At 38.2% G+C, this 15,124-nt stretch overlaps 2 protein-coding genes across 2 annotated transcripts; both read left to right on the top strand.

The window, feature by feature from the left end:
* Positions 1 to 657: 657 nt before the first annotated feature.
* Positions 658 to 3,205, top strand: LOC122297037 (disease resistance protein RUN1-like). The gene is made up of 5 exons (XM_043106825.1): positions 658 to 706; positions 851 to 1,014; positions 1,076 to 1,624; positions 2,509 to 3,042; positions 3,128 to 3,205. The coding sequence occupies exons 1-5, from the start codon at positions 658 to 660 to the stop codon at positions 3,203 to 3,205; spliced, it is 1,374 nt and encodes a 457-aa protein (XP_042962759.1).
* A 104-nt stretch (positions 3,206 to 3,309) lies between these two features.
* LOC122297038 lies at positions 3,310 to 13,623 on the top strand. The gene is made up of 5 exons (XM_043106826.1): positions 3,310 to 3,443; positions 3,530 to 4,195; positions 4,971 to 5,042; positions 13,238 to 13,405; positions 13,510 to 13,623. Exons 1-5 carry the CDS (start codon positions 3,390 to 3,392, stop codon positions 13,621 to 13,623), a joined length of 1,074 nt encoding a protein of 357 aa, XP_042962760.1. The 5' UTR covers positions 3,310 to 3,389.
* The last annotated feature ends 1,501 nt before the right edge of the window (positions 13,624 to 15,124 follow it).

The raw sequence follows: 15,124 nt of genomic DNA on the forward strand, positions 1-15,124 counted from the left end.
CATCTGGCATTGGGAAAATTAGTAAAGAGATGAAATACCATACAAAAGGAAAAGTATTTTGTGTTTATGATTATTTTTGGAATTGAACTTTATGCAAAACATAGTAAAGTTTAATATCAACTACATTAGTTTAATACCACATTAGTTTCACATAAAGTTTATCGAAGAAATAGAAAAACACATGCAGGAAATATATTTGTTCTCACAAATACTCTTAAATTATACTTTTTAGATTTAATGGGAAAAAATGTCGTTAAAAAGTTTGTTATAAATACGTACCAAAGAATGAAAATCATGTAAGTCGACAGTGGCACAAGGTCAAGACAAATGCACAATATAATATTGAAACATTGGAAGGAGAAAGCGGGCTAGCTAGACTTTGACATCATAATACACTACTGTCACATGACAGAAAATAAGGAAAAATATACTTAACTCAATCATATTCAATATATGTCATCTACCTAGCGTGAAATGTCTGACTCTTTGAATTTTCTTCTATTTTTTATTGATAGGGATTATAAGTCAGAATTTCTCCAAACAATCATTCGGTGGGTGAACCCAAAAATAGTAAATCGAACATCTTGAAGCATTGCCAAGCATCCAATTGGGATAGAGTCTCGTATATGAGACATTTATCAGCATTTAAGTATCAAAATGAATGATGTCATAAGCTTGGTGGGGATATTCGGAACTAGTGGAATTGGTAAGACAACTATTTCAAATTATATTTATAACTAGATTTCTTTTCAATTTAAAGGAAGTTGTTTCTTGAGAAATATTAGATAAACTTTAAAACAAGAGGGAGCTCTAATTCAGCTGCAAAATACACTTCTTTCTGAGATCTTAGGAAAAAAATTGGATATTAATGATGTTGTTAAAGGAGCCAATGTAATTTGGCATAGGCTTCAATCTAAAAGGATTCTACTAATTCTTGATGATGTGGATGACTTGGTCCAACTAGAAAAATTAGCTGGTGATCGTTCCTGGTTTGGTTCCGAAAGTAGAGTCATCGTAACAACAAGAGACCAACATATACTAGATAACTCTAAAGTTGATTCAAAATACGAGCTAGGTGAGGACTTTGGATGACAATGAAGCTCTTCAACTCATTAGCTTGTATGCTTTCAAGAAAAACGAACCACTTGAAGATTACGTGGATCTCTCTAAACAAGTGATAAAATATGCTCGAGGTCTTCCACTAACTTTAACAGTGCTAGGTTCAGATCTACAAGGTCGAAATATACATCAATGGAAAAGCGCATTGGATAAGTATAAAAAAATTCCCCACCGAGAAATTCAGAGAGTGCTTCAAATAAGTTATGATAGTTTGGAAGTTAGTGAGAAAGACATGTTCCTTGATATTGCATTTTTCTTCAAAGGAGAACCTTTGGCTAAGGTCATGGAAATATTTGATAGTTGCGGTTTTTCTCCAATTCTTGGTATCCAGAGGCTTATGGAAAAGTGTCTTATTTATACTTTTAATTATGAATATTTTTGGATGCACGACTTGCTACAAGATATGGGTCAAGAAATTGTTCGAGAAAAATCAGCCAAAGATCTCAGCAAACGCAGCAGATTTTGGTTTCACGAGGATATTCATCAAGTGTTTGAAGAAGATATGGTAAGAGTCACAAAGAAATTCTTGGGTTTTACATTTATTTCCTTTTTATAAAAGAGAAATCTAGTGAAAAATATTGACTTATGAATTAATACATGGCCTAGTGTAAAAATCCTTGAAATGATCAAGGATGAATTTGTAGTTATAATTAGAATTTGTTTTTTATTAAGATGAATCACTAAATTAAGTACCATATAAATGTCCTTTTTCGTTTCAAATATATATGAATATTTTTTTAATTTAGTGCCTAGTGTCTCTTGTAGCTAGCATTTGTTTTATGAAAAGTTAAAAGAGTAGTGTACATAAGTTGGGAAAGAAAAGACAATCTTTTATATTTTAACACGCGAATATTTAGTATTGAAAAATAGCATGTAAAGATAACGAGAGGGTAGTATTTTTTATGAAAAAATATACCATCAACTCGAAAATTATTAACTTTAGCAAATTGCAATTTATGAACAACTTTATGCACTAATTTTACTGACACTCTTTATATATGCATTCTCTTATATCAAGGGCCAAATGAAATTGAAGGCATAGTATTAGATTTACCTGAAGGTGATGAGGAGATAAGCTTGCATTCGGATGCATTTCGACATATGAAAAGACTCAAGAGTCTTTATAAACCGTAATGCACGTTTTTCTTGTGGACCCAATTACCTCACCGACAAGTTAAGAGTCCTTGATTGGTATAAATATCCTATAGAGTCTTTGCCACATAATTTCCAGGGAAAGAAACTCATTGTCACATGCGTGATAGCTTGGTCAAGGAGTTAGGTGATGGATTCAAGTCCCAAGGTACGTACACAATTATAATAATCAATAATTTTTTTTATTTAAATTATGTAATAAATTTCATTAAACTTTTTTTTTCTTTTCTTGTACAGAATTTGATGATAATGACTTTCTATGGTTGTAAATTGTTAAAAAATATTCTTGATCTTTCAAGCGTCTCAAATTTGAAAGAATTGATTGTCCAATATTGTAAAAGATTAGTTGAGGTGCATGATTCGGTTGGATCTTTGAAAAATCTTTCCAGGTTGGATTTTGATGGATGCTCTAAACTCCAAATACTTCCAAGAAGCCTTAAGTTGAGATCTTTATGTGAGCTTAATCTTGGGAGTTGCTCAAGCCTCCGTGATTTTCCTGAAATCGAGTGTAAAATGGAATGTTTAAGGAAATTGAGTTTATATAGCATTGCAGTAGAAGAACTCCCTTTATCCATCAGGAACCTCATTGGACTTGAGACATTAGATCTATTGGATTGCAAAAACCTTATGCGTCTCCCAATTGCTTCCATCCCATTGAAATATTTACGCTGCTTTTGTATGGGTGGACATGATTCCGTTGATCTGCCTAATGATTCTACAACAATGGAAGATGAGATATCAAATTCAAGAAATGGGAGCACTGCATTACAAGTACCGAATCTTCAAATTAGTTGTTCCCATTCAGAATCAAATTTCTTTCCACTATGTAGTTTATTTGCCATGTTTAATTCCTCAGCCACTTTGGATTCGTTATCTCTATCGAGACTTGAAATTGTTAGCCTTTCCAAGAGCATCAAAGAGTCTGTTACACTAACTAATCTTACCTTGGCCCGTTGTTGTAAACTCGAAGAAATACCAGAGCTTCCACCAAATATAAGACAAGTAGATGTTAGGAGATGCAAGTCATTAAAAATATTTCCGGAAGTATAAAAATATTGGAATTCAACGGAAGCCACATCAAATCGCTAGGAAGAATTGAATTGAGCAGCTGCTACAAAATGCATGAGAATATATGGAATGATAAAGTGCAAAATCCTTTATTATTGTGGAAGGTATGTCTTTGCGATCTCATTTTTAATAGTATGCATGCATGATTCAAATTAAATTGATAATGATGATGATGATATTGGTTTAACAGGGACTCTATGGTTATGATGCTACTTTGTTTTCGGAAAATCAATTGAGTTATTTTCATGATTTTTTAAAAGTTAAAGAAATGGTAAAGTGGCCTGATGACGAAGAAGAGTTTGCAATAGATACCGAGAGGCCGCAGCCTTGGAAGACGATAAAGGGATTTTTCTTAATGGTTGGTGTTTCAAGCAGGGAGAGTGATATTGATGATGCTACAGTTGCTGCTACTACTATGGAATTTTTGAAGTATTTTACAGATATACTTGGAATAGTGAAGGGGCCTAATGATGATGTCCGACCGAGGAAAAAAGAAGAGTGGGTAATAGATATTGAGGGGCCGCACTATTTGGAGGAGATAAGTGGAATTGTATTATATGTCGTAATTTTTTTTAAAGAAGATGTTTCAGTCTGGGATGATAGTGATATTGTTGATGCTAAAATAACCAGTAAGATAACCAGTAACGGCTCATATCATGTATGCCGTATTCAAGAAGAGGTACGATTGGTTAATAGTGGTTTCCACGAAAAGGAAAATAGGACTGGATATTTTGTATGGGTGGGGTACTCCAATTTACAATCTTTTGAACTTAAGGTTTTGGACAATTTGCTAGTTCAATTTTATCCCAATCATCGTGGGATGGTGCCGTTTTATGAAAGTTACAGAGCGAAAGTGGTATACAAGAATGAAAGGAGAGCAAATTAAAAAAGAAAAGTAGATGAAGCCAATGTTGCAAAAACTCCTGATCAACAACAATTCAATTAATGATAACCCCAGGTGAGTAAGTCGCCCCTCATATTCTCTGTTCTTTTCTCGTATGATTTCTTTGGATTACTACTTATGTTTATAAAAAAAATCACCTGATATTCTTAAACTTGGGGCATTAAACTGCCAGATCAAGTGGAGAAGGACTACGATGACTCAAAGGACTCCATGCCTTTTTCTTCTTCTTATTTATTTATTTATTTTTTTGGCCATTGCCCTGTTTTAGGCCCATAAATTTTTGTGTAGGATGGACCATATATGTTTACTAAAACTTTATGTGCAATCACTTTTGTGTACTCCTTGTGCACTTTAATAATGTGATTGGCTGCTTCACTTCTTTTAATATAAAATAACTGTTTTGGCTGACAATCACATTAATAGAGTGCGCTAGAAGTGTGTAAAAGTGACTACATTAACTGTTTTCGTTTAATTTTTGTTTGTTCTCACTGGTCTTTAAGACTTGATTTGGTATTTGCCATTGAAAATTTGAAATCAGATGTTGTCATTTGTTTCATATATGATGTTAAGAAATTGCCATGAATCTACTCTTCGGCTGCATATGTACTGGTTGTATTGCTCATGTTGGTTGGTTGGGATTATGGTAACACAACTCTATTGATCTCAACTTTTGGGTTTAGGGAACTGTACAACATGTGCACTGATGTAACATGTCTTAATTTCCAAGGGACCTATTCCAGATAAGGTGGTGAAGGACTATGATGATCCAAAGGTAGATTTGGAGTTAGAGATTCTACTTGTTTGAGATGGATGAATGACATGTATGTTTATAAGAGCTGAATCTTAAGACCACTACACTATTGCTACTGTCATCCATCTCTCTCTCTCTCTCTCTCTCTCTCTCTCTCTCTCTGGTTATTTATAAGATTGAACAATTTGGAGGTAACCGTCAATCTTGCCAAAAGTGGGGAAATCTTCATGCTTAGCTTGTAAGCTTTTCACTTTGGTCATTTAATTATAGCCATTAGTTTGTTTCTTGCATGATGAATTTAAGTTTTGTCCTGCCCTGAAAATTTTCTTCTATATACTTATTGCAGCAAGTTTCTGCTAAACACACAACAAGTTTCTGCTAAACACACTTAGCTGAAAAACGAGAAAACACCAGTTATCTCATTCAAAAACTCCCATTAAGTTGGAGAGCAACATATACAGAACAACGAAATATTAAAACAGGCTTATTTACATCTTAAATTTGCAAAATTAGCTCTTTCTAATATCAACCACCCCATACAGCACCAGGAAGATTAGACCTATCCAAACACAGCCCAGAATTCTCTTTAGCATCTTCTATAGTAAAAAAATCTGCAATCTGATTAGTTTCGCTATATCCGAAGATCTTGGTGCGTAAAACTTGACACCATGCCCATCTATACCAAGAAATTAGATTTAAAAAAAAAAACGCCCCTCCGTATTAGCCTTTACATGTGTATCTTCCCCCCTCCTAGGACAATAAGGTATAGCATTAATCTAAGATGCCAAATCTGATCCTAAATGGTCCTGTAATTTAACCAAATTCCACCCAGATGAAGGCATGACCTATTAAGGTTTGAAAAGTCTGAGAAGAGCATGGTAACAAACCTCAAAACTGATTTGGGCACATTCAGAACCGAGAGCAAATGAATTGGCATGCTTGAAAAAACATGCTTAATCAAGACCAATTTTCCCCCATTAGACGAGAACTTTGACTTCCAACCAGCAAGCTTATTCCTTAATTTCCCTTACAGAAGCTCCAACATTGTTCCTTTTAATGAGAATAGGTACATCAAGATACGTACAAGGAAACAGATTATCCCTAAAAAACCAATTTCTTCCAGCATAATATGTTTCCTAGAAACAAAAGCGTTTTTTCCTTCCACTTACTCAATACGTCAGATAAACCCTTCAAGGATTTATTGGATTGATTAAGGAAGATAACAATGTCATCAGTGTATAATAAAAGAAAAACCAAAGGCCAAACATATCCATAAAAATCTCCATTCAAGTCTACCATAAGCTTTTTCCATGTCCATTTTAACCATCAAATTGCATCCTTTTTACTTTTTTATTGAGACTAAGAGCGAATTCATGAGCAAGAGCTGTTGTGAAAATGATGACAATAAAGTGAAAAATATGGAATATGAAAGAGAAAATCACACACGACACACAGATATACGTGGTTCGGCAAATTGCCTACGACCATGGGAGCTGCAGAGGATTTTATTGCTTGAGGAATCACACTACAATGGAGGGGCCAAATACTGTTCACCAACAGTGTTGTACCGTACGGCCAAATATGTAGAAAACACATATTTATAGTCAAACGGTGGAAAAAGCCCTAGATCTAAAAATATACGATGTTCGCTCGAGCGGCGTGTCGAACGCGCGTCGAGCGAACTCCCTTCCGCAACGGCTCGAGCTCAGATCGAGTGTTCAACTCTACCTGACTTCGCTCGAGCGGCTAATGCCTCCACTTGAGCGAACTTCCTTTCCCGCAACCGCTTGAGCTCACTGTCGAGCAACCTTCAAGCGTTCGAATCTGCATGGCTTCGCTCGAGCGGTGGCTTTTGGCCGCTCAAGCGAAGTGGACCAGACTCCACAATACTCAACAATTCTCCCACTTGGAGACTGGTACACTCACTGCATCGTCCTCTTCCTCAAACGTGATATCCTCCACCTCTGCAACTCACTGCCCCTGTCTTCATGCTAGAAGACCAACTGAAGTTGCGCACAACTTCAGTTTCTCAAGTGTAACACCCTTAGTCAACATATCAGCAGGGTTCTTGCTTCCACAAATTTTCTCAAGTAACAATTGTCCGTCATCTAACAATGATCGTATGAAGTGATTCCTGATCTGAATGTGCTTGATCCTAGAATGAAATGCTGGATTCTTGGCAAGGAATATGGCGCTCTGACTATCACTGTAGAGAGTGCCTTTTTTATTCTCCTTACCCAATTCCTCCAAGAAGTCTTGTAGCCATATCATCTCCTTTGTAGCCTCTGACACTGCAATATATTCAACTTATGTAGTAGACAAAAAAACTATTTTTTGTAGATTAGAACCCCATGACACTGCAGTACCACCAAGAGTATAAACAAAACCCGTGGTACTCTTTCTACTATCAATGTCTCCAGCTAAATCAGCATCAACATAGCCCTGTACCTCTAAACTCTCTCCTAAGAAACACAAGCAGTTTCTGAGGAGCCTTTTAGGCACCTCAAAATCCACTTCACTGCTTCCCAATGTTCTTTTCCTGGGTTACTCATGTATCTACTCAACACTCCCACTGCATGGGCAATATCCGGTCTTGTGCAAACCATAGCATACATAAGTGAACCAATAGCTGAGGCGTAAAGAACCTTACTCATGTAGTCTTGTTCCTCCTCTGACTCGGGTGACTGATTCTTGCTGAGTCTGAAGTGATTGCCCAAAGGTGTACCAACTGGTTTGGCTTTGTCCATATTGAACCTGTTGAGTACCTTTTTCACATACTCAGCCTGTGAGAGTCTCAACGTGCCTCTGACTCTATCTCTGACAATCCTCATGCCAAGGATTTGCTTTGCAGCTCCCAAATCCTTCATTGCAAAGTGCTCTGACATCTGCTTCTTCAGACTGTTGATCTCATCAATACCATCCCCTGCAATAAGCATGTCATCCACATACAACAGTAGAATAATATAAGAACTGTCAAAATGCCTGACATAGCAACAATGATCTACCTGACATCTGATGTACCCTGCACTGTGCATGAAATTATCAAATTTCTTGTACCACTGTCTAGGAGCTTGCTTCAGGCCATACAAGCTCTTCTTCAGTCTGCAAATTGAATCTTCCTTTCCCTGTACTACAAACCCCTCAGGCTGATGCATGTAGATGTCTTCTTCAAGGTCTCCATGAAGAAAGGCTGTCTTCACATCTAACTGCTCAAGAAATAAATCTTCGGTAGCAACCATAGACAGTACCATCTTGATGGTTGTGATCTTCACCACAGGAGAAAAAATCTCAGAGTAATCAATACCCTGCTTCTGCTGAAAGCCTTTACAACAAGTCTAGCCTTGTACCTCTTACTGCCATCATGCTCAGTTTTCACCCGGTACACCCACTTGTTGTGTAATGCCTTCTTCCCTGATGGAAGTTCTGTCAACTCCCATGTCTGATTCCCTAGCAGGGAATCCATCTCACCTTTCATAGCCAGCTCCAATTTGCTAAAATTTTCATCTTGCAAGGTTTCTTCATAACTCTGCGGTTCTCCACCATCTGTCAACAGAATGTAGTTCAAAGTTGGTGAGAAACGCTGTGGAGGACATATAGTCCTAACTGACCTGCGAACTGCAACTGTAGGAGTGGACGGCTCTGAAACTGACTGCGGAATAATAGGAATGGGTGCACTGGACCCACTCTCCTCGTCACTCACATCTCTACACTGCACTGTGACCTCTGGTAGGTCATTCAGTTTTACGAACTCGGACTCCCGAGGAGCTACTTCAGAAGTTGTACTAGACTTGTCCTTGTACGCAATCTACTCATTAAAAATCACATTCCTGCTTCTTATGATCTTCTGACCCTGATCATCCCAGAAACGATAGCCAAATGCCTCGTCTCCATAGCCAATGAAATAACATTTCTTTGACTTAGCCTCAAGTTTACTACGAGCATCAGAATCAATAAGAACATAAGAAAGACAGCCAAAAGTTTTAAGGTGAGAAAATTTGACCTCTTTCCCGCTCCAGACCTCCTCAGGCAATTCACAATCTAATGGGATGGATGGCCCCCTGTTGATCAAGTAGACGGTAGTGCTGACCGCATCTGCCCAGAAAGTTGGTGGTAGTCCAGCGTGCAATCTCATGCTTTTAGCACGCTCATTAATGATCCTGTTCATACGCTCCGCAACTCCATTTTGTTGTGGTGTCCCAGGAATGGTCTTCTCCATTCTGATACCCTGAGCTGCACAGTACTCCTTGAACCCATCATCAATGTACTCACCACCATTGTCAAACCACAAACATTTCAGTTTTAAGTCTGTCTCTATCTCAACCATGGCCTTCCAAGTTTTGAATACATTAAATACATCAGATTTATGCTTCAAGAAATAAACTCATACCTTCCTACTATGGTCATCAATGAACGTGACATAGTAACGAGAACCTCCAAGAGATGCCACTGGAGAAGGTCCCCACACGTCTGTGTGTACAAGATCCAGTTTTCCTGTCTTTGGCGTTCTGCCACTTTTCAAGAAACTGACATTTTTATGTTTCCCCATAATGCAACTCTCACACATACTGAGATCAACTGACTTCAGTTCTGGTAGCTTGCCTCTGGACAGAAGTTCTTTCATACCCTTCTGACTCATATGGCCAAGCCTACAATGCCACAAATCTGCTGTGTTTTCTCCAACGGTAGTAGCAATAGTGTTAATTAAACCGGTAGTCATATATAGTGTACCAGTTTTCTTACCCCGAGTCAGTACCAATGCCCCTTTTGTGACCTTCCAGGTGCTATCTGAGAACACTACTAAATGACCACACTCATCGAGCTGCCCAACAGAAATGAGATTTTTCTTCAACTCAGGAATGTGTTTGACCTTTTGCAAGGTCCATTTGTTCTTGTTAGGGAGTGCAATGTCAATGTCTCTCATCCCCACCACGTCCAAAGCCTCTCCATCAGCCAAATACACCTTCCCAAAGTCACCTGCAACATAGTTCCGCATTAACTCCCGGTGGGAAGATGTATGGAAGGAAGCCCCTGAATCCAGTATCCAGTCATCAACTGGACTATGAGCTGCAAGCAATAGTGCATCCTGTACTTCTTCAGTTACAACATTAGCACTATCATTCTCTGTCTTCTTAGGATTTTTGCAGTTCTTCTTTATGTGGCCAGCTTTACCACAATTCAAGCAAGTTGCTTGCAGACCAGGCCTTGATGTGCTCTTGCCTTTGTGCTTTAATTTTGATCTTCCTTTGTTTGAGTTCCTGTCTTGTGATCTCCCTCGAGGATCAACATTCAGTGCTAAACTCAAACCCGAGGTCTCGCCAGAATCTTTCCTGCGCACCTCCTCAGCCAAAATCAAATCACGAATATCATCATATTTTAGCTTAGATTTACCGACAGAATTTCTAACAGCCATTCTCATGGCTTCCCAGCTATTTGGCAATGAAGCCAACAATATCAGTGCACGTATCTCATCATCAAATTCAATTTCAACAGACGACAATTGATTTGTGATAGTATTAAAATCATTCAGATGTTATGCAACAGACATACCATCCGCCATCTTTAAATTGAATAACTTTTTCATCAAGTGTACCTTGTTATTCGCTGACGGCTTTTCATACATACCTGACAAAGCCGTCGTGAGATCCGCAGTAGTCTTCTCCTTGATGACGTTGTGTGCAATGGATCTCGACAAGGTTAATCAAATAACCCCCAGAACCTGTCGATCCAACAGATTCCAATCAGCCTCATCCATCTTTTCCGGTCGCTTTCCCAATAACGGAAGATGAAGTTTCTTCCCATAGAAGTAGTCCTCTATCTGCATCCTCCAGTAACCAAAATCCGTGCCATCAAACTTCTCGATCCCCGATACCTTCACTTCATCTCCAGCCATCGTTTTCCCTCAGACCCGAACCTTGGCTCTTGATACCAATTGTTGTGAAAACGATGACAATAAAGTGAAAAATATGGAATATGAAAGAGAAAATCACACACGACACACAGATATACATGGTTAGGCAAATTGCCTACGTCCACGGGAGCTGCAGAGGATTTTATTGCTTGAGGAATCACACTACAATGGAGGGGCCAAATACTGTTCACCAACAGTGTTGTACCGTACGACCAAATATGTAGAAAACACATATTTATAGTCAAACGGCGGAAAAAGCCCTAGATCTGAAAATATACGATGTTCGCTCGAGCGGCGTGCCGAGCGCGCGTCGAGCGAACTCCCTTCCGCAACGGCTCGAGCTCACTGTCGAGCGGACATCGAGCGTTCAACTCTGTCTGACTTCGCTCGAGCGAACTTCCTTTCCTGCAACCGCTCGAGCTCACTGTCGAGCAACCTTCGAGCGTTCGAATCTGCCTGGCTTCGCTCGAGCTATACTCAACAAGAGCTATATTATCAAAGATACTCCAACCTTTAATAAAGGTTCCTTGCACCTAGAAAGGTGCAAGTCTATTCACCATATATATATAACTTAAAAAACCTTCCACACCAGATATATCTTATAACCCTTTTATCAGTCTAAAATTCTGACCCCAACAAAAACTCATGAGCAGCTTCAAGCAAATCTTCCCTGATGATTTCCCAGAAAGCCATGAAAAAGCTTGACTGGCCAAATCAAAGGCTCCAAATATTTCCAAGATATATAGGCAAGCGCCTCCAAAGGTACTGTCCACATCAAAAATCAACTTGAAGCAGGAATACCCCCACATTTAAGAACAACACTTGTGGGGACTCGGAAACATTTGTGCTCCTACCATCTTATTCCTTATCCGTTTTAAATTCTAGCTGTACAGCACATATACGATCGTAGCCACTGAATGAACTGGAATCTCATTTCCTGTTTAATCATGTCATGCTGACTTTAAAACAACATTCTAGTACTTTCTGTGTTGATCAAGTACCAACTCGAACATCATTTTTTGGCAAGCCGATAATGTTGTTTGAAGAACATAGAATTCACACTTTTGTTCCCTGCAAAGTCAAAATCCCATGTCACTTTGATCAACTTGCATGTATAGTTCATATCTGACAAACTACATGTTTGACATGTTAAAGTTTATTTTAATTGAGCTGTATTTTGTTGCTGTTTTATTAATTGACCATCCAAAATCAACCTCATAATTTATCATAAATAATTAGCTTCCTTCCTTCAGTGCATTGGACACTTTAAGAAGATGTTGATCATCTTTGTTTTATGGCATGTGACCCAACTTGTCTGCTTTCTTCTTTCTTTTATTTATACTAGAGATTGAGTTCTGTGGCTTCACCTTCTTTTTTTAATATGGGGATATTCACTTTTCTCTGGTGAGTGTTAAAGAAAGTGTGCCTACAGAAAAATCAAACAAGACAGCTGCAGGATAATCCGCATGGCATGATGAAGGAGAGCACGTTACAGCTGCAGAACAAGGACAATCCGCATGGCATGATGAAGGAGAGCACAATACAGCAGCTGGACAATCTGCATGGCAGAGCACCAGAGTGTGCGAAATGGTACCTGCACCAAATAAAAGCACAAATGGTTAAAATATTGTTGTAACAGAAAGTTATTCTTCAGAGACACATGTCAATAGATTAGGATGAGAGTTGGTTGTGTCTTGAATGTATAAATACATGTAAAGGCCGAAAGGCAAGTGCAGAAAAACAGAGGCTCTGCTGTTTGCTCAATACACACAGCCCACAGAGGCATTTTTACAAATGGGTTTCAATCACCTCTATTTGTTTTAACAGTGAGCAGTAATCAGCCTTACATACATTACTTCCTGCATGTGTTCTGAAGGAACCTCTTCCCCTTCCTCTTCTTCAAAATACTATGCAGGAGGCAGCAGTTGTTCCACCATATGTTGCTCTTGCCATAGACCAAATCCTGGATTTTGGGAATTTGTTAAGGTGAACTCCGAGGACTTTTCACTAGACGCTATCACTGCTTCAGAATACTTGAGATTCAAAGAAGTGATCTTCAATGAAAACTGGTAATTAAGTGTGACTTGGGGGAGAAACTGACATGAAAAACTAGCATATAGCAAGCAGAGTGAGAAAACCACGTGGAACATAATTTTGCAACGACTTGAAATTACATAGTTTTCTTGAAAATATGGATATGTATAACCCTGAGATTTATGTATTTTTAACAAAAAAATGTGTGTGTAGGCTTTGAGTTTTTTCATTCTCATGAACTTGGTACTTGATCTTGTAGATAAAAAAAAAAATTCTATATGAGATGTGATGTGCCTTGTAGATAGATTTTGGAGTCCTTGACTTATCCACTCCTCGCATGACTCTTAGTTCCTCTATCAGAAATGGTGTCAGCTTCATCTCGAAGTTCATGACGTCAAGGCTGCATGGGAATCCTGAGAGTGCAAAGCCACTACTCAGGCACTTACAAGCTCTATATTATAAAGCAGAGGTATAAACGCAGCTCATACTTTGGATAGGCACACGGAGAATGGAAGAAAGTAATTTGTTGTATCTTACTTTGGATACACAAATAATGGTGTTCCAATTTAGCAGGATCTTATGATGAATGCAACTTTGGATATAGTCGCAAAGCTACAAAGTGCCTTGATTGTATTTGTCTCTGCAATCCCCAGAGAGATACCATTTCTTAATTTTGAGCAGAGGTGACCATTATTTTATGTTTACCACCCTCATTGAAAGTAAAACTTGTTTTGACACAAATTCCATGATAGGTGGATATTGGATAATACACGCTTTTTCTGTATTTTGCCTTCTTGTTGGTTTAAGGAGTGGGGCTTTGAGAGAGGGTGGGGGAACACTGCAGAAGTGTTCAGGAGAATGTTAGTATGCGTTCTAAGGTACTCCAAGCACCAGAAACTGCAAAGTTGGAGTTGCTCTTCAGTAGGCTTCCTTACATATTCTACATTGTAATCATCTCCCCTCATGGCTACTTTGGGCAGTTAGATGTCCTTGGATTGCCTGATACTGGCGGCCAGGTAAATAATGCATTCAAGCATCATTAATTCTTTTGGTGAGCTATTAACAAAGGATTTTAAGAAATAATTCTTAAGCAGTATTGAAATTCCCAACGTACCCCTGTAAAACCACGAAATTGTCTACCAATTTCCTTGAACAAATAAGTTAGATCTCAATTATCAAGATTATGAAACAAATCAAATACTTTAAAATAAATAATCAAACTTGCAAGACACAACGATTGGTTACGAAGGGAAACCCTTTAAAGAACTCTTTAAAGGTAAAACCCTACGGGGCAGCCAAACCCAGGAAAGTCAATCTTATTATTTGAAGAACAATTACAAGCAATAATCAATTACAAAACCTTTGCAATTCGACTCTCTTACTTGCCTAGACAAACGACTCGTTTGTCTTCTACCGCAGTAGCAGCCAGAACCTCTGGCGATCTTCAAATGTTGACTTCCCTTCTGGAACTCCAGAGGCTGAAATCCAATCGATGTTACTTCACACTCAAAGCATGATCACACTCAAGAAGATATGAAAAACCCCATGAAAATTCTCAAGTGAATTTTCTCTCATGAACACTCAGAATCTTCTCTGTAAAATTCGTGGCTTGAAGTCCTTGAAAAGATACAAAACCGAATCCCTTTAAATAGAAAGTCTGGAAAGAGTTCTAGTCGCAACAGACGCGAAAACGTGTTCCGACGGACTGCTAACATTTCACGATAATATCTTCTGTTATTGACTAAACTCTGTTCAAAAGAGTTCTAGTCGCTGTAGGACTCTGCTGACGGTTAGCAACAGACACGAAAACGTGTTCCGACGGACTGCTAACATTTCGTGATAATATCTTCTGTTATTGACTAAACTCTGTTCAGCTTTCTTCTTGATAAATACCAATATTCCAGAACTCGATTTTAACCTCAAAGACTTATCTAAACAACACCTAAGACTTCTAGATAGACTCAATATTGTTTAGATACAAATCAATACTTATTTTACATTCATCCAAGTTTAATCAAATAATGATAAGATAAACCTTATCATTCATTCAAATTTAATCAAATAATGATAAGATAAACCTTATCATTTAGTCATCTAATCCTAGCCAATTTTTGCCTTTACAATCTCCCCCTTTGGCGGATTGGTGACAAAACCAACTTGATGAATGTCTTGCATATACAATCTTCCC

Source organism: Carya illinoinensis, chromosome 15 (assembly GCF_018687715.1).
Source record: "Carya illinoinensis cultivar Pawnee chromosome 15, C.illinoinensisPawnee_v1, whole genome shotgun sequence".
Classification (NCBI taxonomy): Eukaryota; Viridiplantae; Streptophyta; class Magnoliopsida; order Fagales; family Juglandaceae; genus Carya; species Carya illinoinensis.

What these genes read in the sequence shown, in the direction of transcription:
- LOC122297038 (XM_043106826.1), top strand. Translation starts at nt 3,390, where the DNA reads ATGCATGAGAATATATGGAATGATAAAGTGCAAAATCCTTTATTATTG. An exon ending in AAAGTTACAGAGCGAAAGTG is followed by an intron (nt 4,196 to 4,970) that starts GTATACAAGAAT and finishes TTAATTTCCAAG; the next exon opens with GGACCTATTCCAGATAAGGT. An exon ending in CTCTATATTATAAAGCAGAG is followed by an intron (nt 13,406 to 13,509) that starts GTATAAACGCAG and finishes CCAATTTAGCAG; the next exon opens with GATCTTATGATGAATGCAAC.
- LOC122297037 (XM_043106825.1), top strand. Translation starts at nt 658, where the DNA reads ATGAATGATGTCATAAGCTTGGTGGGGATATTCGGAACTAGTGGAATT. An exon ending in ATTCGGAACTAGTGGAATTG is followed by an intron (nt 707 to 850) that starts GTAAGACAACTA and finishes CTGAGATCTTAG; the next exon opens with GAAAAAAATTGGATATTAAT. An exon ending in ATGGGAGCACTGCATTACAA is followed by an intron (nt 3,043 to 3,127) that starts GTACCGAATCTT and finishes TTAATTCCTCAG; the next exon opens with CCACTTTGGATTCGTTATCT.